The following is a 25,827-nucleotide window of genomic DNA, read 5'->3' as shown; positions in this document are numbered from 1 at the left end:
CGCTAGTACATCATAACTGTAACTTGATATATTTTTTTTTCTATTATATTTTTTGAATTTTTTTTTTTTTACATGAAAGTCTCTATCTTTACTATTTTATGAAAGAAACTTTGTATGTGCGTGTGAGTTCGTTTCCTATGGACTGGAAAACAGCTGGGCTGATTTTTATTAAATTTCACACAAAGGTACTTTATTTGTCTGGCAGTGTTCTTAGATAGGTTTTGTATCAGAATATCTTCGATAAGTATCGATAATCGATAATCGAAATAATCCGATGAAAGAAGAAACAGGTAATTTTGACCAAAGTTAACAACTTACATTACAAATTCATCTGAGAAGTTTTATTACCACACAAGCTGAAAGGCCAAACATATAAAATCAACAGTAGGTTTTTTAATATGCACGTTCGAAATGAATGTTTCTGTTTAAAGCACAATTGCATCGTAATACTTGACTTTTTAATTTTAAACTTAAATTCAAGTCATTATCACAGCACAAGCAGTAAGGGCAGGCATATAAAATCAGCAGTAGGTTCTTTTATATAACAGGGGCACATTGAAAATGAATGTTTCTGTTTAGAGCACAATTGAAGCATGATACTTGATTTTTTTCATTTTAAACTTTAATTCAAGCCATTACATATAAAATAATTTTATAAAATCGGTAAATTCTCTACAGTGCAATGTAGACTATAATTTGTTATAGATTAAGTCACTGTGGTGAGGCATGCGAAGCTTCCTTCTGGTGCACTGCGATGGATCCTCAACTAGAGCAGGCAACAAATTGATTTGATTGAAAAATTAGCAATTTTAATATTGATTTCGATGATAATAAAAATATGGAGTGTGAAACATTCATTGATCATCATTCAATCTCAGGCAACGTCGAGTCTCCTTGCTAGTATTGTATATTTTTGCTTTCAACTGGAAAGCAAATTATATTTAATAAAACAATTATTTTATGAGAGTAGAAAGTTTACTTCGCTTATTTTGTGATTTACTTCTCATATTTCATGAGTGATATTTCTGACAAAGGGAGAAAAATTGCTGTTTTTTACGCCAGAATCTATGTACATTTTGATTGTCTTCAAGTCCAATGTAAACAATTTCTTGATGAACCGTCCCCCTAAGTAATCCAATTTACAAAATTTCCACTACTTATGATTACTATGCTATAATCCCATTGACTAATGTATACCCATTAACCCTTATCCTCGAGTGGCCTCCGGGCCTTGATAAGTGGTGACTCCTTTGTAAAAAAAAAAGAAAAATAATGTATCAAACACTCATCTTTGGTTAATATTTAACTTTGAAGAAATATTTTTTAGCTCCTGAGATCAGGTGGCTTCATGCCATGTCTGGAGCGATTTTTAATAAAAAAAAAAAAAGGACCAGAAAAAATTATAGAGATGTTTCCTTGGAGTATAGAAAGAGAAAGATGGAGAGAAAAACTGAGAGTAAGAGGGAAGAAAAGAGAAAGTGAGAGAGAGAGAGAGTAAGAACAAGAGAGCATGAAAGAGAGAATAGAAAATAAAGTGTGTAAGAGAAAGATAGAGTGAGAGAGGGGGCAAGAAAGAGTGAAAGAGTATGAGAGAGAGCAAGAGAGAGTGAGAGGGAGAGAATAAAAGAGAGAGAGAGGGGAAGAGAGTAAGAGAGCAAGAAAGAGAGAAAGTGTAAGAGAGAGGGAGTGTGAAAGAGAAACGGAAAGCAAAAGAGTGTGAGGGAAAAGATGGACAGGGGGCGAGAGAGGAGAAAGACTTTGTGACTCACGTTATGCATCTATCGTATCATTCTCCAATCATTTCTCTCCATGCAACGCATATCCTCAACCCTCGCCTGGCCAGGTTTCACTTTCATGCATCATTACACTGTATGATCATGTTTAACAGATTCTTCCCTTAGTTAACACTGGTATTCCTCTGCTGCTTAGTAATGACAAAAGTTCAGCTCCTCCTTGTGCTTGAATACTATCACCAAGGTAACACAACTTCTGAACAACCTCAATAGCCTCCATCATAAAAATATACTTTCTGCATATCTGAGTTCTCATCCATCTCTATTGTCAAACACGCTATTTACACGCTAACTGGTCGAACTCTCTCAACCTATCAGTACTTACTTGTTGGGAAAAGATCAACTGTGTAAATGTCTTTGAGAGTTTAGAGTTTAGGCGAAACTAGGAGGCTGACCGGCATTGTCCGATCGCAAGATACACTTAAACATGATATTTTAATATACACAAATTTCGTAAAGTTATTATAGGGCCAAGTCTCTATTGATTATTATATCAGGTTGACAAGAAAGTTCTTGCAGTTTTTAAGTTTTAAAGTCAGATAAAAAATATCTTAGGTTAGACAAAAATTTGTTGATTGAAAAAGCATAGCAGATCAACACACTTTAGCCAACGCAAAACAAGTTTATTCATGCCAGTAACATAAAAATCTTGCGTTCTGGTGGCGATGAAGTCGCTGAAGGTGTCTTTGATATTGCTTAGGTTTTTAAAGCATTTCTCACACAGAAAGTTGTCGAGATGATTTAAAAAGTGGTAGTCGGTAGATGAGAGGTTTGGAGAGTATGGCGGATGAGGCTGAGTTTTTCAGCCCAATTTGTTCAACTCTTGCAGGATCAGTTTAGCAATATGCAGTCGGGCATTGTTGTGGAAGAGAATTGGGCCTTTTCTGTTGACTAATGCTGGGTGTTGTTGTTGAAGTTTCTGATGCATTTCATCCATTTGTTGACAGTACTTTCCCACTGTAATGGCTTCGCCTGTATTCAAATAACTGTAGTAAATGAGACTGGTCATAGATCACCAAACAGTTAGCTTGACCTTTTTTGGTGTAACTTTATCGGCGTCTAACCACTGAGCTGAGCATCATTGGTTGTCGTACAGAACCCACTTTTTATCGCAAGTCACAACCCGGTCGAGAAACGGCTCATTCTTGTGGCATAAAATAGGAGAAAATGGCACTTCATAATGGCGTTTCATTTGGCTGTTGTTCAAGTCATGAGGCACCTATTTATCAAGTGTTTTTGTTTTTCCAATCTTTCTCAAGTGGTTAGAAATCGTTGTATATGTTACATCTAATTCAGAAGCAAGTTCCCAAACAGTTGTGCGTGGATTGGCTTCGACAAAGGCTCTCAATTGATTGTAGTCAACATCTGATGGTTGACCACTACGCTCATTATCTTCAAGATTCTTGTCGCCGCCACAAAATTTCTTAAACCACCATTGTGCTGCGCATTCAGTAGTGGTTCCTGGGCCAAACGCTAATTTGATATCGTGAGTTGTTTCAGCAACTTTTCGGCCTAACTTGAATTGAAATAAGAAAATTATGTGAATTTGCTTTTTTCCCCTCTTGTATTCAACGTTCAGAAAAGAAGACATAATTGCTTTCAAACGATTGTAATTTAAACGATTAGATAGAGCGAAAAACGCTCTTCAAAATGATAAAGTAAATGTATTATAACGAAAACTTATTTGAAAATGCATCATTTGAAATCAAAATTAAAAACTGTTAAAGTTTCACATCAACCTAATATACCCAATATATAGTAGTAACCCGGTTGTAAAATACGCTTAAATATGATATTTTAATTCATTCAGATTTCGTATTTATTATTATAGAGCCAATATTCCATTGAATCCAATCTCTTTCAACCTGTCTTGTTTTCTTCCTTGCAACCTTTTTCTCACAGAAGAAACGTTACAAATCTATCTCTGCTCTATCGGTATTTTCATGACATGCGCTCGACTGAGCTTCAATCTATGGTCTCCGCCTGCAAAACATTCACAAAAAGCACTCGTCTATCTGCAACCACTGTTAAAAATTTCTCCCACTCCGTATCTGTTCTTAAATCTAAATGCAATAGTTTCCCTTTCTCTCACCCCCTCTACCTAAAACTAAACGAAACTTCCATATGCAAAGTTTCTTTCCTAGAACTGCTCACCTGTGAGGCTGCTTCCCAGCTGACTACAGCATGGTCGTTTTCAAGTCCAATGTAAACACGTTCTTGTTGAGCGGTCCTGTTAAATAATCAGATTCTGTTCAATTTCTTCTACTAATGATCATTACAGTGTTGTTTCAACGACCATCTTATGCTAATTAAATCTTATCCTCGGATGGCCTTCAAGCCTTGATAAGTCGAGACTTTCTTGTTTAAAAAAAGAAGGAAAAACCCAACTTATGTGAGTTTTCCAACACGACAAACACTGATAATCACTTTGGTAAAATTATTCTTGATGCAACAAGTGCAGAATACTGTACACAAATGCATAATCAAAGTACAGGGTGGCCCACTTAAAAGTAGCCCAGAAAATGTAGTAGAGAGGAGGAACATTCTTTTATTGTTTAAATTATTTGTACTGTTATAAAAGATGCTGGAAGTGCTCCCCGTTGACATCTATGCATTTCTGGGCACGTTTAACAACGTTTGCAGATACTGCCTGTAGATCTCCGGTGATTCTCCTGATAGTGTTGGTAATGTTCAACTTTAGTTGGTCTAGATTGTGCGGATTATTTGTAGAAACTTTGTATTTTACAGTCACATAACATAAAGATCACATGATGACAAGTCTGGAGAGCATGGTAGCCATAACCCTTTGCTTATTGTTCTCTCTTTCATAAACATGTCATGAACTCGTATCATTGATCTGTGAGACGTGTGGCATGTAGCGCCATCTTGTTGGAAAAAGAATTGCATTTTGTCTTGTGGTGTCAGTTGGTCGTTAAGAGAATGATTAGAGAGATTGGGCTACTTTTAAGTGGGACACCCTGTATAACGGTTTGAATTAAAGTTTAAAATGCGAAAGTCAAGTATCACAGTTCAATTGTGCTCTAAGCAAAAACATTTATTGCAAACGTGCTCCAGTCTTATCAAAGAATCTACTCTTGATTTTATATGCTTAGCCTTTTCTGCTTGTGTGGTGATAAAACTTCTTGAATGCAATTGTGATGTTTTGCTATATAAGGCATAACTTTGGTCAAAATCTGACTTAATTAGTGTTCTTTTTATTATAAATTTTTAATATTTATTGGAGGCATTCTGCTTTTTATTTAAATTTTGAATCCAGTGACCCCAAAACAAGTTGCATTTATCTATTTTACTGTATATTATAATACACTAGCAGCAAGACCCGACATTGTCCGGGATTGAATGAGGATCAACAAATATTTCACCCTCCCATACTTTTATTATAACTGAAATCAATAAAATAGCCAATTTTTAAATCAAATGGATTGATTGCCTGCAGTAGTCGAGGATCCATTGCAGTGTACCAGGGGAAAGCATCATAGTGACTTAGTCCACAATACATTGCACTGTAGAGAACCTACTGTTGATTTTATAAAGTTATTTTTATATACAGGATGTCCTACTTAAAAGTAGCCCAGAAAATGTAGTAGAGAGGAGGAACATTCTTTTATTGTTTAAATTATTTGTACTGCTATAAAAGATGCTGGCAGTGCTCCCCGTTGACATCTACGCAGTATTTGGCACGTTTAACAACGTTTGCAGATACTGCAATTCTCTATCTATATAAGAGCCAGGTACGTCCAAGGATGGAATACTGTTGCCACATCTGGGCAGGAGCAGCTAGAAAGACCTTGTCCTGCCTTGATAGAGTTCAAAATAGACTTTGTAGCCTCGTAGGAGATGTCCTTTTCTCTTCACTGCAACCTCTATCTCACAGAAGAGATGTTGCGAGCTTGTCTCTGATGTATCGTTATTTTCATGGAAAGTGTTCGACTGAGCTTCACTCTATGGTCCCCCCTCGCCAAATTTCACAAGAAACACTCGTCTAGCTGTACACACTATCAATAATTTCCCCCACTCTTTATCTGTACCTAAACCTAAACGTAGATTCCATGAACAAAGCTTCTTTCTTAGAACTGCACGCCTGTGGAATTGTCTTCGGTTTTCCTGCTTTCCAGTTGACTACAATATGGTTGTCTTCAAGTCTAACGTAAACAAGTTTTTTATGAGCCGTTCCATATTTTAACAAATTTACTGAATTTTCATTAATAATGATTACTAGATTTTCCAATTTCTACTGTACCCTCTTTAACCCTTATCCTTGAGTGGCCTCTTGGCCTTGATAATGTGGTGATTCCTGTGTAAAAAAAAAAAAAAAAAAAGATCTTCTCTGGTGATTCTCCTGATAACGTTGGTAATGTTCTCCTTTAGTTGGTCTAGATTGTGAGGATTATTTGCATAAACTTTTTGTTTTAAAGTCTGTCAAAGACTAAAAATCACATGATGACAAGTCCAAGGAACGTGGTGACCATAACCCTTTGCTTATTTTTGTCTCTTCCGTAAACATGTCATGAACTCGTGTCAGTGATCTGTGAGACATATGGCATGTAGTGCCATCTTGTTGGGAAAAGAATTGCATTTTGTCTTGTGGTGTCAGTTGGTCGTAAGAGAAAGATTAGAGAGATCGGCCTACCTTTAAGCAGGCAACCCTGTAGTTTTGTATCATACACAACACTAATCACACTTGTAGTTTTGTATCATACACAACACTAATCGCACTTGAACCTTGAGGTTACTTTCAGCAGCCTGTGCACTCTTACTTCTCTTATTTTGTCCCTTAGTCCCCACATTCTATGAGCAATGTTTCTGACAAACGGCGAAGAATTGCTGTTTTCCGAACCAGAATCTATTCATCTAACACTTATCGTTGACTGGTCTATGATCTTGAAGTGGTATTTTTTTTAATTTTACCTTTTTATATTGGCTTCATACCTAACCTGGAGTGATTTCCATTTAAAATAAAAATAAAATAAATATTGACGTTTATTGGAGGTGAGCAATTAAACTGCTGGTTTTCTTTGAAATATAAACAACAAAAAAAATCCAAAGTCCATTTAAAGTACTGTAAATGCTGTGGGATCCAATTTCTGCAATGAAAATGAAGAAAAAATTGAAACTGCTACACTAACCTTATGCGAGTTTAACCGGCTTCCTCCAAAGGGGGAAATTCATGGAAGTATGAAATTCGCAAGCAGTCCCCAGTCGCATGTATATCCTCATTAGGGGAGATGATGACGTTAAGTTTTTGTTTGCAACTCTTCGAGGGAGGTGTCGACGTTTCCCCTACGTACAGTGCCTGGTATTTCCAAATTGGTCACCCATCTGGTACAGGCCAGGCTCAATGTTGCGCAAATTTAGTGATCTACAAAGAAGTGGTGTGTCATATCTCATTATAACTAAATCTAGTGGGGGGGGGGAAAGATGATCTTTTTGCTGTAGTTAGCAGGGAAGCAGTCGAGTGATACTGGTGCTACTAGATCAGACTGTCTTAAGATACCAATTTCCTGCCCTAAAATGCATCAAACATTGATGTTATCGTTTATTTTTTTTCTTTCCCTTTTCATGTTTTCCTCGGCCAAAAACAAAGACAATTTTCCTCTTCAAGACAACCAAACCAAACACAATGAATAACTATGTGAAGATATAAAGAATTTGAAGCATAAAGTCTTTTACAAAAAAATAACCGGATTTGGCATCAAATAAAACAACAAAAAGGGTTGATATGCTGTAAAACAAAACAACCAAACCAATCTCGTCCCTGCAGCCTCTTTGACAGAGATATTCCCAGCTTCTATCTACTGTATCGTTATGTTTATCGTAGGTTCTCAATTGAGCTCCAATTCCTGCCCTGTACAGCATTCCCAGAAAGAACACGTCCAGCTACAACCACAGCAAAGCACTTTCCTTTCTTTCTCTCTTTGTACTAAAAACCAAACGGAACTTCCATGAACAAAGTTTATTTCCTAGAACATCCCGTCTATGAAACGAAACACCACAAGTCTACTTCCTAATCAACTACAGCATGGGCGTCTTCAAGTTTAATGCAAACAAATACTTGATGAGCCTTCCTGCTTGATAATCAGTTCCTCTTAAGTAATCTTCTGGCAATTTCAACTTTCTCCACGCGTGGTGACGATCATCGTCTAACTGACGATCTCTTTAACCCCTATTCTCGAGTAACCCTTGGGCCTTGATAAGTGCGTGCTCGTCAGTAAGAACAAAAAAGAAAAAAAAAACTCAAATAAATTGTCCGATTTAAGCATTTTCGAAAAATTCTTTGATTTCAGAGACAAGAAGAAAAAGTACTGAGAAATTATTCAACACAGACTCATTTACATGTAAGTAAAACTATTTTTTGTTTGTTTGTTTTTGTACTAGCGGTCTTAAAAAATTTTTTAATTGTACATGCCAGTCTTAAAATACGTTTAAATATGATATTTTTATTCATGCAGATTTCGTATTTATTATAACAAAGCCAATTCTCTTTTGATTATTATATTGTACCTAATATATAATAGTGATTTCAAAAATAAAAAAAAATAAAAAAAGTGATTTGGGTGCCATCAGCTAGAATCGAAACCAAAACATTTAGCGCTCCAGCCGCATTCCCTGCCATTTGAGCTAACCTGACAGATAAAAAAGATTTAAAATTAAACCACTTCAAGCTATGAATAAATTTGCGCATGCGCAAAAGTAATAGAAATATGTCAGTAAGTTGAAATAAACATTTTGTATTTCAACTTGCCAACATATTTCTGTACACGTTATTCATCCATCCAAACAAAGATTTTACTTGTTACAAACCATTCCTGGAGTTTGATTACTATTTCCGGTTAATTTCAGTGTTATATGACCAATAGTTTAAGAGTTTATCGGTTAAACATTTATATACAGACAGACACATAAACATCTACTGTTTTATTTATATAGACTAGCGAGGGTGTTTGGAGGTGTGTGAGTGGAAACTCCGGGGTTGGGGGTTAAAAAAAATGTTTTGGTAGGTAAGTATGAGGATCGAACTCGAACCAAAGTTGTAAATTAAAGTGTGAAAAAAAAAACGTGCGACGTTAACCATTGCCCCACCGCGAGATGCTAATGGAAACACGTTTGAATCTATTTAATTTCTTGGATTTGGCAGGTGCCCGTTTTAATGAGTTAATGAGGTCAAGTTTGACTGCGGGATTTTTATTTTCCCAAGATGTTATAGGAAAAAGACTAACCTACATGCGGCGAGCGACAAATGTTGAATATCTATCATCCCGAAATCGAGCAAATTAAATAGACAGGCGAGCTTCGTTAACTGTGAGATATTACGATTTATATGTGATATAAAAAGTTTTAAAAAGTTGTGAAGTGATCGACCGCTTCTCTGAAAAAAGCCTTTTGTAGACATACAGAAAAAGTGAACACACATACATACATACATACATACATACATACATACATTTTCGCTTTTATATATATAGATAAGATGTTATCTTGTTAAAAAGTAATTCTCAGGTCGTTCATCCAATAATCACAGTCACACATCACAAATAATAAAAATCTATTAAAATTTACATTTCTGTAATAGTTTTATTTTACTTTTAATGTTTACTAAAAAATCTTGACTTCTTATTATAATCACATTATATATATATATATATATATATATACTAGTAGGGAGACCTGACATTGCTCAGAATTAAATGAGTCTCAACAAATATTCCGCACTTCCAATACTTTTGTCATGGAAATCAGTTAAATCATCTATTTTTCAAGCAAATCAATTGATTGTCTGTTTTAGTCAGGAACCCATCACAATGTACTGAGAGGAAGCTCCACATGCCTCCCTGAAGTGACTTCATCCACAATACTCCTGGGCAGGGTTCAAAAGAGAGTCGCCAACCCGATAGGTCCTGAACTGTTATCTAAGCTTCACCTTCTGTCCCATTGACGAAATGTTGCATCTCTCTGCTTGTTCTATAAGTATTTTAATGGTAAATGCTCTGACGAACTACAAGCACTTGTATCCCCTCAACGTAAATACCCCCGACAAACCTGACAAGCAGCTAAATTCCACCCCTACACAATAGAGATCCTAAGCGTAAGAAAGCTTTCTACTGTAATAGTTTCTTCCCTAGAACTGCTAGACTTTGGAACTCCCTTCCAGGATTCTGCTTTCCTAACTGTACTGACATGCAGAAGTTCAAATGTGATGTGAACAGACCTTTTGCTGCTCATCTCCCTTCATAATAACCCCTGTAACTCATGTCCCCGATAGTATCCTCCTACTTCAAAGTGACACTGTGCCTTTTTTGGGGTGAAAATTTAATTAAAAAAAAATATACATTGTAGTCTACATTGCACTGTAAGGAACTTGCGATTTATTTTATAAAATTATGCTTTTCTATATAATGGCTTGAATTAAAGTTTTAAATTCAAAAGTCAAGTATCATACTTCAATTGTGCCTTAAACAGAAACATTCATTTCGAACATGTCCCTGCCTTATCAAAGAACCTATTGTTGACTTTTTATACCAAGCCCTGCTTGTGCGGTGATAAAAATTCTAAAATATACTTGTGATGTTAGGTTGTATTAGAGTGTTAACTTTGGTTAAAATCGGACTGTTCTTTCTTGAATCGGATTTTTCAATTATTGATTTTTGATACTTATTGGGATATTCTAATACAAAACCTATCACACTTAAACTCCACATTGGACCCAGCAAACCACTCCCTCCCTGACTTTCCTTTGTGGACAGACGCCATGCTAAATGTTCTGAACATCAACCCTTCTCAGGTGCATAATATCATAAAAAACCTAGACATCTCAAAAACATCCTGGCTGTGCTATTAAAAAAATGCGCCACTGAGGTTGCTCCAGTCTTCTCCAAACTTTCCTGACTGCTGGAAAACTGCTTTTTTTATGAAAGAACTAACCCATTAAATTATTGCCTCATTAGCCTCCTCCTGCTTTTTGCCAAAATATTTGTGTCCCTTATTAACCAAGCTCTAGTCCATCACCTTACAGATGTTAAACTTCTGACCAACCAACAATATGGATTTAGGCAAGCTCGTTCTACAGCAGATATCCTAACTGTAATCTCTGAACGTATATACCATACACTGGACAAAGCAGGGGAGGATAGAGTGATAGCCCTAGATATATCTAAGGCTTTTGAAAGGGTTTGGCATGGTGGTCATCTCAGGAAAATCAGATCATACAGTATCATTGGACAAATACTTAACATAATTAAATCCTTTTTAAATAAGAGAAGAATCCAGGTTGTCCTCGATGGTCGTACATCTAAACAATATGATATAAATGTGGGTGTACTTCAGGGGTCTATCCTTGGACCTTTATTATTCCTAATATTCATAAATGATTTCCCTGATAAAATTGCCTCCGAGATGGGTATATTTGCTGATGACACCACGCTCTATAACAGGCATGAGGAGAAAACAAATGAACGCATATTTAAGGAAATGGCAGAAACACAAGAGGAAGAACTCTAATCTATAGTGGAACGGGGGCAAAAATGGATGGTCACATTTAATGCTGCCATGACTAAGCTTGTTCCCTTCAATAATTACAAAAAAACATTCTCAACCACCAATAGCTATGACTAAAAATTATTATCTGAATGCACTTCTTTCAAACTCCTCGGCTTAACGTTCACAGGAAACATGAGTTGGAACAGATATATTTAGATAGAGCATTGCCAGGCTGCTGTGCAGAAGATGCCATGTATGGAGTAGTGTTAGGCTGGTGCATCTGCTACTAGTCTTTCGCTCCTGGACAGGGTTCAAAAGAGAGTCACCACCCTGATAGGTCTTGAACTGCCATCAAAGCAACCTCTGTCCCATTGACAAAATGTTGCATCCCTCTGTCTGCTCTACAAGTATTTTAATGTTGGATACTCCGATGAACTACGAGCCTTTGTACGCCCTTGATGTAAATACTTCTGACAAACCAGACAAGCAGCAAAGTCTCACCCCTACACAGTTGAGATCCCTAGATGTAAGAAGATCTTCTACTCTAATAGTTTCTTCCCCAGAACTACTAAACTTTGGATCTCCCTTCTGAGTTCTTGCTTCCCTAACTGTACTGACATGCAGAAGTTCAAATATAATGTTGCTCAACCCCTTACATAGTATCCCTGCAACTTATGGTTCTGATAGTAGCCCCTACATCAGTGTCACTGTGCCTTTTTGGGGGTGAAAATGGAATTAAAAAAAGAAACATAAAATACATTTGTGTGAAATTTAAAAAAAATTGGGTGTAAACTCCATGTTTTTTTTTTGGTTTTTTTAATTAAGGAAAAGGGATTAGCTCTGAATTGTAAGAAATCAGACAGTTGTGACAATAACACCCAAGATGGGAATAATTATCCAGACAATCAAAACAATACAAACATTCATATCTCATCTCAAAAATTCAGAACTGCACCTTTTTCAACTGTTGGGAATTGCACAGGGATGGAACTGTGGTGATGTGGCAGGAAGCGGAGCTTGGCAGACAGTGTGGGAACTATTAGATTAGAAATTATTTTTTTTAATCTTATCCAAGAGAGAGAGAGGCTAGTGTTTGGTGCGCCATCCCAGATATGGCAACAATATTTCATGCACGAGTGAATGGTGGCTTTATAAAATATACGATAGCTTGTTTTCCCATTGTTTCCTTGGAATGTGCTCCGATGAAGCATATAATTATTGGTTATTAGCTTAGAAGAATAAATATTAAAATAGGACAAAACCATCTAAATATTTTTAAATTGAAAGATGTAGTTTGTGTAACAGACACCATATCTTCATTATCATAAGATGAGTGTTTCATCACTTTCATCAAAAACAACAAAAAATATCCTTTGCACTAATATTCATATTCATATATTAAAAAAAAACAAAAAAAAAAAACAAATCCGTGAAGTTGAAATAAATATGGAATAAGAAAGTAAGAAAATTTTTCAAGCTGGAAAGTAAAAAAAAGGAGAAAAAAACGTATAAATTGGCAGTGAAATAAAGACGTAAAAAAAGAAAGAAAACGTTTTGTTATAGAAATATATTTGTTTTCTCAGTTTCCCTGAATAACAGAAATAGATCCGTTCAGCCGATTTTTTACTCACCCACTTTAATGTGATGTGTTTAGATAATTAAGAATGATAAGTGGTCAACCTTAGCGCAACGCAATATTCCAACGTTGAATACTATCTGACTGTTTACTGTTTATATCTGCTTTATCGGTATTAATAGAACTTAATTTCCCTTACTTCTTGTGTTAATTATTGGTAGCCTGGACATTATTGACCCACCTACAGAATCAAGGATAACTTTGTGATTGTGTTCAAACCCCCAAATTCCAAGCAAATATCATTTCTTACATTGATAAAAACGATAGCGTCTGTTTTACAAGCTGGCATGTTTTGGACAGCTTTTAGAAATTTTCTTCCAAACAAACCTATCTCTGGCCAGGTCTTTATTTATACCTCTTTCTCTCATGTCCATCCTTATCACTTCTAACCGTGTTTTGCTTAACCATCACTTCTAAACTGAACCTGCTACTTCAACTGTTCTACATCTATTAACCCAAGAAATCTCATCCATCTTTCAATATGATTGTACCATTGAACAAACAAAATTAACTCAGTTGGGATTAGCAAGTCGATTGACTCATTCGACCATGAGTCCTTCATAGCTCTGTAAAATAACCCACGTTTTGGTAATAGTTAGCAATTAACACTAGTTAATAATACATTTTTAGTAATAATTACTATTTAATAATTACTATTTAATAATTATTATTAAATAATTACTAGTTAATAATTAGCGGTTATTAATAATTACTAGTTAATAATTAATGTTTAGTAATAATTACTAGTTAAAAATTAATGGTTAGTAATTAATATTTGTTCATAATTAATGGTTAGTAATTAATATTTGTTCATAATTAATGGTTACTAGTTAATAATGGTTTTGTAATAATTATTAGTTATTAATAGCTAGTAATATAAGTTATTAATAAATGTTTAGTAATAATTACTAGTTAATAATTAATGGTTACTAATAAATACTAGTTAATAATTAATAGTTAGTAATTAATATGTTATTAATAAATAGTTAGTAATAATTATTAGTTTATAATTAATGACTTTGTACTTAATATAAATTATTAATGGTTAGTAATAATTACTAGTAAATAATTAATGTTTAGTAATAATTACTAGTTAATAATTAATAGCTAGTAATTAATATAAGTTATTAATACATGTTTAGTAATAATTACTAGTTAATAAGTAATGGTTAGTAATTAATATTAGTTATTAATTAATGGTTGGTAATAATTACTAGTTAATAATTAATGGCTAATTATTAATATGAATTAATAATTAATAGTTAGTGATAATTACTAGTTAATAAGAAATCGAATTTTTTAAATGCATAAATTAAATGAAATTCTATTTTTTTCTTTCTCTTTCAACAGTGGGTTCCATTCTAGCATTTCCTGTAAGAATTGAACTCGATTTAATTGAATCATGAAGACGGTTCTGCTCATTGGGATCCTTTGCTTTCAAGTAAGTTGATCATCTTACTTGTCATGAAGCATGTATACGTATACATATATACGTATACATATATACGTATACATATATACGTATACATATATACATATACATGCAAATATATTATTTATTACTACATGTTAACACGTGTAAAAGTCTGATTGCTTAGTTAGCTTGACTAAGCAATACGTGGGTATATGCAATCATAGTGACAAAATATCTGTGCACTTATGGGGATGAAACCTGGACACCTTGGTGTAGCTTAATTGCCATGAATACTTTACGATATACAAATATATATATATATATTTAGTCATCTATAAATGTTAATGTGCGTACGTGTGTTGCCTATTTAAACAAATGTTAGAGAATCTACACGAAAACTAAGTGTATATATATGTAAAATTTTCAGAGGAAAGTAATGAAAGTGGTCAGTTTTATATATATGTGTGTGTGTGTGTGTGTGTGTGTGTGTGTGTGTGTGTGTGCATAAAATCAAGACTTAAAAGTTAAGATTACAAGCCAAAAATTCCTGTAAACTTAAAGAGAATATAAATATTAATATTTATATCATAATCCCAAACGAATAAAAAAAAGCTCAATACAACTAAAATAGGAAATAGAGCTTGTTATAAAGTACACAGTTAAAGACTGTAAATTATAATTTGCAAGAATTTTTCGTCCAGCAGGATACTCAAAAAGAAATATTAAAGTTTCCTTAATCTGCAGAGTTTCAAAGTGCGTTCTTTTCATCAAAAGAAAGATATTAACAAATGATTCTTATAACGAAGCTATAAATTTGCTGGTACTGACATGAATTGAAATTGCATTATATGAAAACTAACCATATATACAAAAACAGTTAGTGTTAAGAGTTCATGAAATGATGAAAAGGAATGAAAAATAAAAAAACAAATTAATTTAGGATTAAGGAAATCTTAATATTTCTTTTTGGGCATCCTATAGAACCATAAATTCTTGTAAATTATAATTTACAGTCTTTAATTGTGATTTATATATATATATATATATATATATATATATATATATATATATATATATATATATATTACTAGCAGGTCGATCGGCGTTGTCCGGTCGTAAAATACAGATAAGTATTCCATTTTAATTAATGCAGAATTCTTATTTATTATAACCAGAAATATCGTAGGTATTAAACATTTAAAAATTCATTTTAAAAAAATGGAATAAAAAAAAAACCGGAAAGAAACTGAAAAAATACTCGAGCTGAGATGGAAACTAAAACTTAAAGACAGTGAGTTAAGTACAATAACCATTAAGCCAACTTGACATTATCTTTAAAAAGTGTTTCCAAACCTATTTATTCGTAACATAAGTAATCTGTCATGTGAACGATTCACGCATGCGCATTCGTGAAACAGTTGACAAACAGTTCAAAATCTGATGACCCCCACAATTTTTTAATTTTGTCCCCTTAGCAGCCCTTTTTTTTCTAGATGACCATTTCAATATGTTATAGTATATCTTTCTTGTGGTATCTTAGTCTTACTGGATTCCAGGACAAGAATTCATCTGGTCTGGTGGAGTATTCAGCTTCGTGCTGTTACTTGAAGTAACATCACTTGGAGATGCACCGTTCCTCTTAAAAGCCAGTGTGAGTTAGCTATACCAAGGAGTATTTGGGCAGCGAGTACTGTCATTTTCAATATTTAGTCAAGGTTTACTTGTAGGAAAAAACTATCTTCATGCCAGATTGTTCTGACAAACCCCTGTACAGAGAAACCTTAGACACTCAAGGATAGTGTCTAGTAGGCATTCAAGTTCTCTCCCCTAGGCATTCAAGTTCTTTCTAATAGGTATTGTAGTCAGAAGGAGTTAGAGGTTAAATGAGAACGTCAACCTCATAGGTTCAAGGAGGTGCAACAAGGTATACAAATGGGATACCCAAATAAATAAACCAAACCTCGGGCATTGGGTACCGATGTAATCAAGAGGCATGATACGCTATTAAAACGGCACACAAAACAAAAAAAAAAGTTCATTTCATAGAGTTTGTGTCGAACGTCCGTGTGTATAGTGTGCATTCAAATGTCCGTTTTTGTGTTATCCTAATGTATATGCGCTTTTTTTTCTATTTCAGCAATATTGCTTTCTGGGTGCAGTTAATGCTGTCCTTGGTAAGTGTGTTTGCGCAATTCCTCATCCTATTTTGAAAGCCACATCGAGATTCCCTCACCAAATTGAACTTCTACAAACATAAACAAATGATAGAACATTTATTTTTGAATTACTTGAGAGTTGCTACATCTTACCGAACTTATATAGCGGGAGTGAGTGTATATAAACAGCATGACGTCTAGTTAATTGATTCTCATTAACGTTGTGATATATATATATATATATATATATATATATATATATATATATATATATATATATATATATATATATATATATAGTTTTTCGGTGGGAAGATATCCAACAATTGAAAATAATTGAATTTCAACAAGGGTCGTTGATAGTGCTCAATCATAAGAGAGCAAATCATATTTTTTAAAATTTTTTTATGTAAATATAATCATATCTTGCTACGATGTGCAGACCGTTTCAATCATATTTGATTTCATCAGGGAAGAAAAATTAAGGTACAAAAATTGAAAAGGTTCAACACCTTTTCAAATTTTGAGGAGAGAAAATTCGCCATGAGTGGCGATGGACGAAGTTAAAGTTCTTAAACTTTAATTTCGCCCATCGCCACTTATCACAGCTCATCAATGCCGCTAGACTAGCACCTCTCCCAAGCCGGGGATTGAACCTAGAACAATCGCGTTGATAGTCAGTAGTTCTACCGATCGATCCACGGGAGTGGTGCCCGTAAATAACTTCGCCAAATGTCTATTTTAAACAAACATTCGTCCACCACTTTTATAGTGCTCAAACCACTTATTTATAAACAAACAGCGAGCCTTGCATTTTTCATCCAATTAAGTAACGGGTGATATTATTTACGACAGTGCTCTACCCAAAGTGGGGGGCTTAAAATATATTTGTAGTCATCAATATACAGTCCTGTTTCGTTGTATTACAACTTATCAGTGCCGATAGACTAGCACCTTTAGTGTATCGTCTAGTGGTTAAAATGTTCTAGTGTTGCATGTATGATCGGATATTTAGGTGCCACAGGACTTATGAAGAAGAACCTGAAGTCCTACCTAACTAATATTCCTGGTGAACCAAGTGCAAAAGAGATTCAGACAATTGCACTTAAGGGAACAGCGAGGATACTAAAAAGAGCTCTCGGTTGGTTTCAATAAAAAAGCGGGGCAATGTTGGCAGCTGGTTTGACTGCCCCATACCCAGCATTACAATCCTCAAAGGAAGAAAAATAAAAATAAAAATAAAAAAAACCAGTCTGTGTAGTGCAGAGGCAAAAAACATACATCTCATTGTGGTGTCTTCATCTTTTCTCATTATTCAAGTTCATCTCCCACCGAGGGGAACCAAACAACAATAGGTTATATCTTTGATATAACTTTATTCTTGACTTTGTTTATTTTCTAATATTCTTTTCTTTTTTTTTTTTTTTTTTTTTTTTAGCATTTCTGAGAACTATCAAAAGTAAATATTGCAACATAACTTTTAACATCGATAACTTTTTTTCTACCTAAACAATTACAATCGACCATTATAACACTCATTGTAATGATCGACTATTTTACTTTCCGGTGTTTTCCAAAGAGATGTTACTTTCGCAAAAAGCACTCGTTTAGTTTCAACCACTACCAACAATTTTCCCTACTCTCTATCAGTGCCGAAATGTAAAGGGAAACTCCATGAACAAAACTTCTTTCCGAGAACTGCCTGTCTGTGGAACAGTGTTCCACTGGCCTACTTCTCGGCCTATTACAATATGGTATCCTTAAAAATCCAATGTAAACAAGAAGAAATCTGTTCCACTGGCCTGCTTCCCAGCTGACTGGAATATAGTCGTCTTCAAGTCCAATTTGATAGGGATGACAAAACCATGACCAGTATGCATTTTGTTGGATATATATATATATATATATATATATATATATATATATATATATATATATCTCATGGTAGACAATTGATGATCCCTTAAATAACACAAGGACTATTGTAAATTCAAGAAAACAAGTTCATAGGGCGATTGTAGGTAATTAAATGATTTACTGACTAAATAGTTTTTCAATGAACGATGAAAAATATAAAAATCAATTTTTTTTATAGTTCTAAAGGTTAAAAAACTTCCAAGGCTATATATATATATATATATATATATATATATATATATATATATATATATATATATATATATAGTCTTGGAAGTTTTTTAACCTTTAGAACTATATATATAATATATATATTAGTGGCTTGGCAAGATCACAGGGGAAACAACTCTGCCAGAGCAAAACTGAAGCTGCCTGCCAGGACACTATATATACAAATGTAGGCAAATTTGGGCGTATTTTATTTTGTTTGAAAATATAGGTTCTTTTTTTTCCAATTATCATAAAATTTTAACCATAGAATAGTATTATAATCTTCAAAAAGCCTGCACATTTTCATGTACTTTCATCTCATAGAAGCAAAGATATGAGCATTTCAATATTCAATTTGCCTACGAATATAAATATATCCATATATATATATATATATATATATATATATATATATATATATATATCACCTTTTTTGCCAATTTTATAGGCTCGAAATCTCAACAACTATTGATCAGAATTTAACAAATGAATGACAGCTCGTTGGAAAGGTATTGACCTGAATTATCTAGTGATCTATGTACTATTTGCCCAAGTCGTACATTAAAGAGATCATCTATCATTCAGAGCCTATGTTTGGCACTTTTTTACAGCTATAAAAAGTTTCGGTAAAAGTGCAGTATCTTTCCACCCACATAAAAATCCTTTAAAATTACCGCTATTAAAGGTTTTCGAGGGTGCTGAAAACGAAAATAACGTTTACAATTCTAGGAAACGAATAGTTTCCAAGATATGAAGAAATTATTGTTTCAAAAAGTGGGGGATCACCTATCTATATATGGGCAGGTGCATCTATCACTTCCCTGACTGTAGAAACATGCAAAGTTTAAATGTAATGTGAACAAGCGTCTCGTTGCTCAACTCACTATATAGCACCCTGTAGACATGATCCCAAATAGTAGCTCCTTACATCCAAGTGACAATATGCCTTGTTTGAGAATGAATACAAGTTAAAAAAAAAAAAAAGAGGTAGAGCCAATCAAATTACAGACATGTCATTTTATATTTTCACATTAATTAAAAATAATTTTGGAATATTTGCTTTCAGGATTAAATTTCGGGGACAATTGCACTGATTCTACAGAATGCCAACTAAAAAATCTGACCTGTTTGGAGAATATTTGCCAATGTGAATCTGGATTTTATTTTAAACTAAAAAGTAGCTGCCTTTCCCGTGAGTAAACTTTCATTTATTTTCTTTTAATGAAATTGATTTCTGCAGCATTTCTGCGTCATTCAGATATGTACATTTATTAATAGTTTGTCTTTTTTTTTATGTTTCTGACAAAGGGGGGAGAATTGCTGTTTTCTGGGCCAGAATCTATCAATATAACGATTATCGTTGACTATTTTTTTTTTTTTTTTACTTTGAAATGATATTTCTTAGCTGCTTAGAAGAAGTGGCTTTATGCCGTGTCTGGAGCGATTTCCATAAAAATTATTTGACTTGAAAATGACCATAATTTTTCTTTCTTCTTCTGTGTACTTAAAAACTAAACGGAAATTATTGCCCATCTGTAGAAATACAATACAATGGGGTTGCTTCCCAACTGACTACAATATAATTGCTTTCAAGTCGAATGTTAACAAATTATTGTCAAGCTGTTTGCCTAAATAATCGAATTTTAACCATTCCACCCATCGTTGTCAATCCATTTAAAAACGCCATTCTTCACCAATCGAAAATCTTATTAACTCCTATCATTGAGAGACTTTTGGGCCTTGATAAGCAGTGATACATTATCAAAAATCCTAAAGAAGGCCAGAGGATGAGTTGGCCAAAACGTGGTGAAGCAACAACAACTATGTAGATGAGGATAATCATTTGCAAATGAATGAATACATAAATTATGGAACCTCATTTTAAAAGATTCCAAAAACAAAGCAAAAAATATGTAAAATATAATTCAAAGGTTCAAAAACAAAGCAAAAAATATATTTGGTACGAACCCAACAATGGAAGATTACATAAGAACACAAAATTGGATTTATAAGACCATAAGATCAAATCTTGATCACCTTTTGGAGTCCGTGGTACAGTGTAGGGTTGGATCAAATACTGACTTTTAACAATTGAAATACAAATACAAATACTTTTATTCCTCAATCTCAAAATACAAATAAAAATACAATAACTGATTTAAACAAAAACAAATATAAGTACTTTTTTTTTCAAAGTAATAAAGAAATCTGAAAATATGCAAAAAAAAAAGAAGAAAAAGGGGAAAAAATATTTCCTTCCAAATTTGACATCTACATTACATTCTATATCATGTCCTCATTGCATTTTATTATCATTAGAGCTCTGAAAGTTTCCTTCTCTCTCTCTCTCTCTCTCTCTCTCTCTCTCTCTCTCTCTCTCTCTCTCTCTCTCAAATATAAATACAAATACAAAATACTATTTTCCTGGATGCCATAATACAAATACAAATTACTTTTTCTTGTGATGTTAAAATACAAATACAATTACATTAAAATTGTATTTAAATACAATTGAAATACAAATACAATTGTATTTGATCCAACCCTAGTACAGTGGATAGAGATGTTGAGTTTCTACGGTTCCAGGTGAGCCCACTCTGTCGGCTAGGACTGTAGAATACAACAAGTGCACCTCTGTAGAGGGTAAGACCCCTCGCCCCTAGTGAGGTCGCCTGTTGGCTATAGGTGCCGACCCATAAGGCATCAGGACGGAATCTTAGTGGGTGAGCAGTCATTGATCTGGCAACAGAATGGTCATTGACTTGCAACACACCACTTTGGCCCTTACTTGGTTTGCCGGGTGGTCGGAGGGGCCCAATCTGATCAATTGATTTGTCCTGACATGTCCTAGTTCATATATAGTTATTTTTCTCTCAACTGTATTATTCGATCTGCTCTTGTGGAATACTTCCCAACCTTTTATATTATATGAGCTAGAAGACGGAGACTGGGGGTCAATTGTGTTGAGAGAAAGAACTAATGATTCCTGTTAGATTATTGAGCAAAACAAAACTCAAAATTTGGCAGACGATCGGATTTTTTCTTGGCAAAAATATACATTGTGTCCCGGTCTCAGCCAATGCGAATGGGTTACCCCCACCCTTGGTTCATTCCTAACCGTAGTTGGACTCTGTGGTGGATTGTGGAGCGTAGGATCAATGAAAATCAAAACTAAATCATGGCTTTCTGTTTTAAAAAATCCAAAAGATATTTATCCGATTCAGATTCTGAAACCGACTTAGACTTCCCAAAAGTTATTATTGAATCACTAGATGAAATTAAATGGGACAAATTATCTCCCTTTTTTGACTCTCCAACAATACAATGTATCTACAGAGTGTTTGTTGCGTTGTTATCTCTAATAAGGGATTAGAAGAGATGACGTATATTATATATTTGTTGTATCATAAAGGAGACGAATCATAAAGGGGATGGTGTGTGATTATCTTATCAGCTTTAACGTCATGGTCCAGTCTATTAAATGATATGTTCATATGCCATTGTGTGTGTGTGTGTGTGTGGTACATGTATTTTTCAACATACCTTTTGCGTCTTTGATGATGGTCCATCTGGAATCATCTCGTCTTGGAGGGGAAACTTGGTACCTGTTTTGGACGAAGATTCAATCACTCCAAGACAAGGAATTGGTTTTATGGTTTATTTCACTTTCCAGATGTCTCACAGAAGATGGAAAGTGAATCTCTGGCTTGCGTGGTTTCTTCTTCTAGGTCTTATTTCTATACACGTCAGCATCCCCCCCCCCATCAGTGAAGGGGAGGAGACAACGGTGAAGCCGTCTGTCCTGTTCTAAGTCTAAACCAACTTTCCACGATTCAGCTAACCTGATCACATGACTCACACACAATCCAATCAGCTGATCTTAACTTCCAGTCAACGTGTCTCAATATAATTTACACACCTCCCCCTCTCTTGATCCATTCTCTAACATTCCATCTATCCTTATTTTCAAAAAATGTACGCATTTTTAAATTCTAGGACATTTTTTTTATATCTACACAACCACAAGGCTAAGAAAGATCAGGCTAAAAAAAAAACTCCTTTAGTCAGCCCTTTCCAACTGACTTCACAACTATTATTATTTATTTTATTTTATTTTTTTTTTTTAGATCAGACCCTCTCTGATCTTCTTGGCATTTATTTTTTGGGTGTAGGGTATTCCTCCCCAGATCCACGTCAGCTGCTTTATCCAGCCACCCATATGCCGTAAAGTAGAGGTCTCACTTTACCTCTTTCGAAATTGACGACTCCTTTCGTCCCAAAAGTACCCTGATTGTATCCTTTGCCCAGTTGTTCTATTAAGTATGGCTTTGTTTTCATTTTGTAACTATCTTACCTTTTCTGAGACATCTCAAAGCTCATAATTAATCTTCGTGGTTGGCTTCCAAAGTTTTAAGATATACCTTTTTTTATCACACTGATTCACTTGGATTTCCTTGCTTGGACTCTTGGAATTTTGATGAAGATTTAGAAAATATCACGCTTAACTAACCCCTTTGCGCCAAAATACCTATTTGTGCACTAAATTCTATCTATGAGCCGATTTCTTTGATTTCTATTTTTTATCATCAGAGCGTTCAAGATTCAGCAGAGATATCCCGCATTCATGCATCTCTAAAAAAAAAAATATAAGGTTATATCTTCTTACGTACCTACGGTATATTTTACTTTTCTCTCACCTCATTAAGCTATATGTGATTTGCCTACAGTACTGCCTCTCATAGGTCCCTGGTACCCTTAAGGATTCTTGTATCCTCTCCACGCTAATTAATTAAGTCAAGTCTTACCTCCTGCTTGGAATTGTCATGTGCGACCAGCTTTTTTTTCAAGCACTTAATTACCACAAGGTCCATCTTATTCTCCTATGGGGCGTCTCTAATGCTTTCCCGGTAAGTTACTCTTCTTGTGAAAAATATTTATGAACACACAAAAAACAATTATTAAAAAAGAAAATCTCTCTTTTGGTTTATCACATCTGTAAAAACTTCTCAAAAATACCCGCTTACGTAATTTCTATTTTGGTCCCCTCTCTAAAATTCTAATTTATTCTAAGCCAACCATTTCCAGTATCATCTTATTTTTTCCTAAATCATTTCAATTCTGATGTATATACCTAATAATGACTACGCATCCGGAGAAAAATCCCATGTGTAAAAAAAACGACACAAAAAAATTCTACAACCATTTCGAAAATTAGAATAAATATCAACTGAACCTTTGACTCTTTCAAAACTTAAGAACTAGTTGACCCCTTATTCAACCCAGTAGTATGTCTTTTTTTATTATTTCTTACACTGCTTAAATCTTATTTCTTTCTCCTTTTTCCAATTTTATTATTATTATTACTACCATTATTACTTTATTAACATCTTCTTACTTTTTAAATTTTTCATTATTTCAATAAACCCCACAAGGAAGGCAAAAATTCATCCTTCCTCCATTCTGCGAAAAAAAAAACATGTCATGAACAAGAAAATCCCGCACAATACTGATTCGAGAAAACATCAATTATATAAAAAATAAAATCTTATAAGCATTCACAAAGTCTCATCTCACCAATAATAAAACTCCAAATAACAAAACACAGTTTCGTGGAAACCCAATTTTGTCCATGTCATCAATTCTGAGGTCATGTACATCACCTTTACCACCTCACAGAATATCCAAAATAAAAAAATAAAAAATCACAGTCGTTTACAAAAATTACATAGACATTTACAATTAAAATACATAGTCGTTTCCAAAATCAAAAAAAAAAATGACTCACTTATAAACTTCCAGACAATCCTTCACAAAACAAAAATTCAAATCGATGAAACTAAAATTGTCCATGTCAACCAACTCTAGGGTTTTTTGGGTTGGGAAAAAAAATCACATTTTACTTATCCGAGTGATTATTATTATGACCTCTTCTGCCATTTCCTAAAAAACAACATTTTAACATTTCATAAAACAGTTTACACCAGTTTACATACATTTTAACATTTCATAAAACAGTTTACTCTGGTTTACATACAATTTCCACATCAGAAAAAAAAAATCCCTAAGAAAAAAAAAGTACAATTAGATAAAAAAAAATTCACTTAGCAGAACCTGCCCTTTGTTTCTTCACAAGAAAACACCGAGTTTTACGGTCTAAAAATTGCAACATTTTAATATTTATAATTATAATTGCGTAACTTCTAACTCATAACAAACGTTTTTGATTGACGTCTCTCTGGTAATGTGAAAGGTCCCCATTTCACCCACACTCTGTAACTAAAGTTCATATGTTCTTTTTTTTTTTTTTTTTTTTTTTTTTACATGTTGGCTGTATATTCAAAATCAACAATTTATTATCAGTATGTCGATCGATATATCTTTTTTTTTCAATTTCTTCTATTTCTTTTTTCTACACTGTAACATCCTCCTTTCTTTCTTTTTATTTTACATATTGGCTGTAATAATATTTTTTTCTTCTGTGTTTTCAATTTTCATATTCATTCGTTATCTGTATGTCGATCGAGCTATCTTTTTTTTCTCTCTTATTTCTTCTTAATTTAGCATATAAATCTATCTATACATAATTTTAATGTGTCTATTTTTTTTTTTTCGTTGCGTCTATATTTTTTTTTTTTTTTCACCGTGTTTTTTTTTTTAATGAACCCTACATTCTTTTTGGGTTTTTTTTTATTTAATTTTCATTATCTTTTCATCTTTTATGTCTAGTGTACAATATTTTTTTTTTTCGTTGTGTCTATATTTTTTTATGGTAAGCAACAGGTTCGATTTTTTTTTCACACTCTGGTTCAAGAACGGCACCAAATTGAGCGTTTGTTGTATTGTTATCTCTAATAAGGGTCACCAAAATTGTATCATAAAGGGAATCGAATCATAAAGGGGATCGTGTGTGATCGTCTAGTTGTTCTGTTTATTTGTTCATATGCCATTGTGTGTGTGTGTGTGGTACATATATTTTCAGACATACCTTCTGCGTCGTCGATGTTGGTCCATCTGGAAACGTCTCGTCTTGGGAGGGGAGACTGGTACTTGTTTTAGACGAATATTCATTCACTCCAACACGATGAATTGGTTTTATAGTTTTTATTTCACTTTCCAGATGTCTTGCAGAATGATGGAAAGTTAATCTGGCTTGTGTGGTTACTCTTGGTCTCATTTCTACACATGTCAGCGTCACCCCCCCCCTCC

General features: G+C 34.0%; 1 protein-coding gene across 7 annotated transcripts in view; it reads left to right on the top strand.

The window, feature by feature from the left end:
• Positions 1-25,827, top strand: part of LOC145249489 (uncharacterized) — a 245,276-nt gene that overhangs the window by 175,548 nt on the left and 43,901 nt on the right. For 5 of the 7 annotated variants that reach the window (XM_080111094.1, XM_080111093.1, XM_080111097.1 and 2 more), the window contains exons 3-6: positions 8,099-8,149; positions 14,275-14,365; positions 16,476-16,512; positions 19,688-19,813. In XM_080111094.1, the coding sequence (XP_079967220.1) occupies positions 14,327-14,365; positions 16,476-16,512; positions 19,688-19,813 (202 nt within the window). In that variant the 5' untranslated portion in view covers positions 8,099-8,149; positions 14,275-14,326. The remainder of the gene's footprint in view (positions 1-8,098; positions 8,150-14,274; positions 14,366-16,475; positions 16,513-19,687; positions 19,814-25,827) is intronic. The other 2 variants (XM_080111096.1, XM_080111095.1) reach the window with 1 other exon arrangement.

The sequence above is a fragment of the Euprymna scolopes genome, chromosome 28 (assembly GCF_053919585.1).
Source record: "Euprymna scolopes isolate OS-2025 chromosome 28, ASM5391958v1, whole genome shotgun sequence".
NCBI lineage: Eukaryota > Metazoa > Mollusca > Cephalopoda > Sepiida > Sepiolidae > Euprymna > Euprymna scolopes.
Note: the sequence above shows the minus strand (reverse complement) of the source record. Positions and strands in the feature narration are given on the sequence as shown.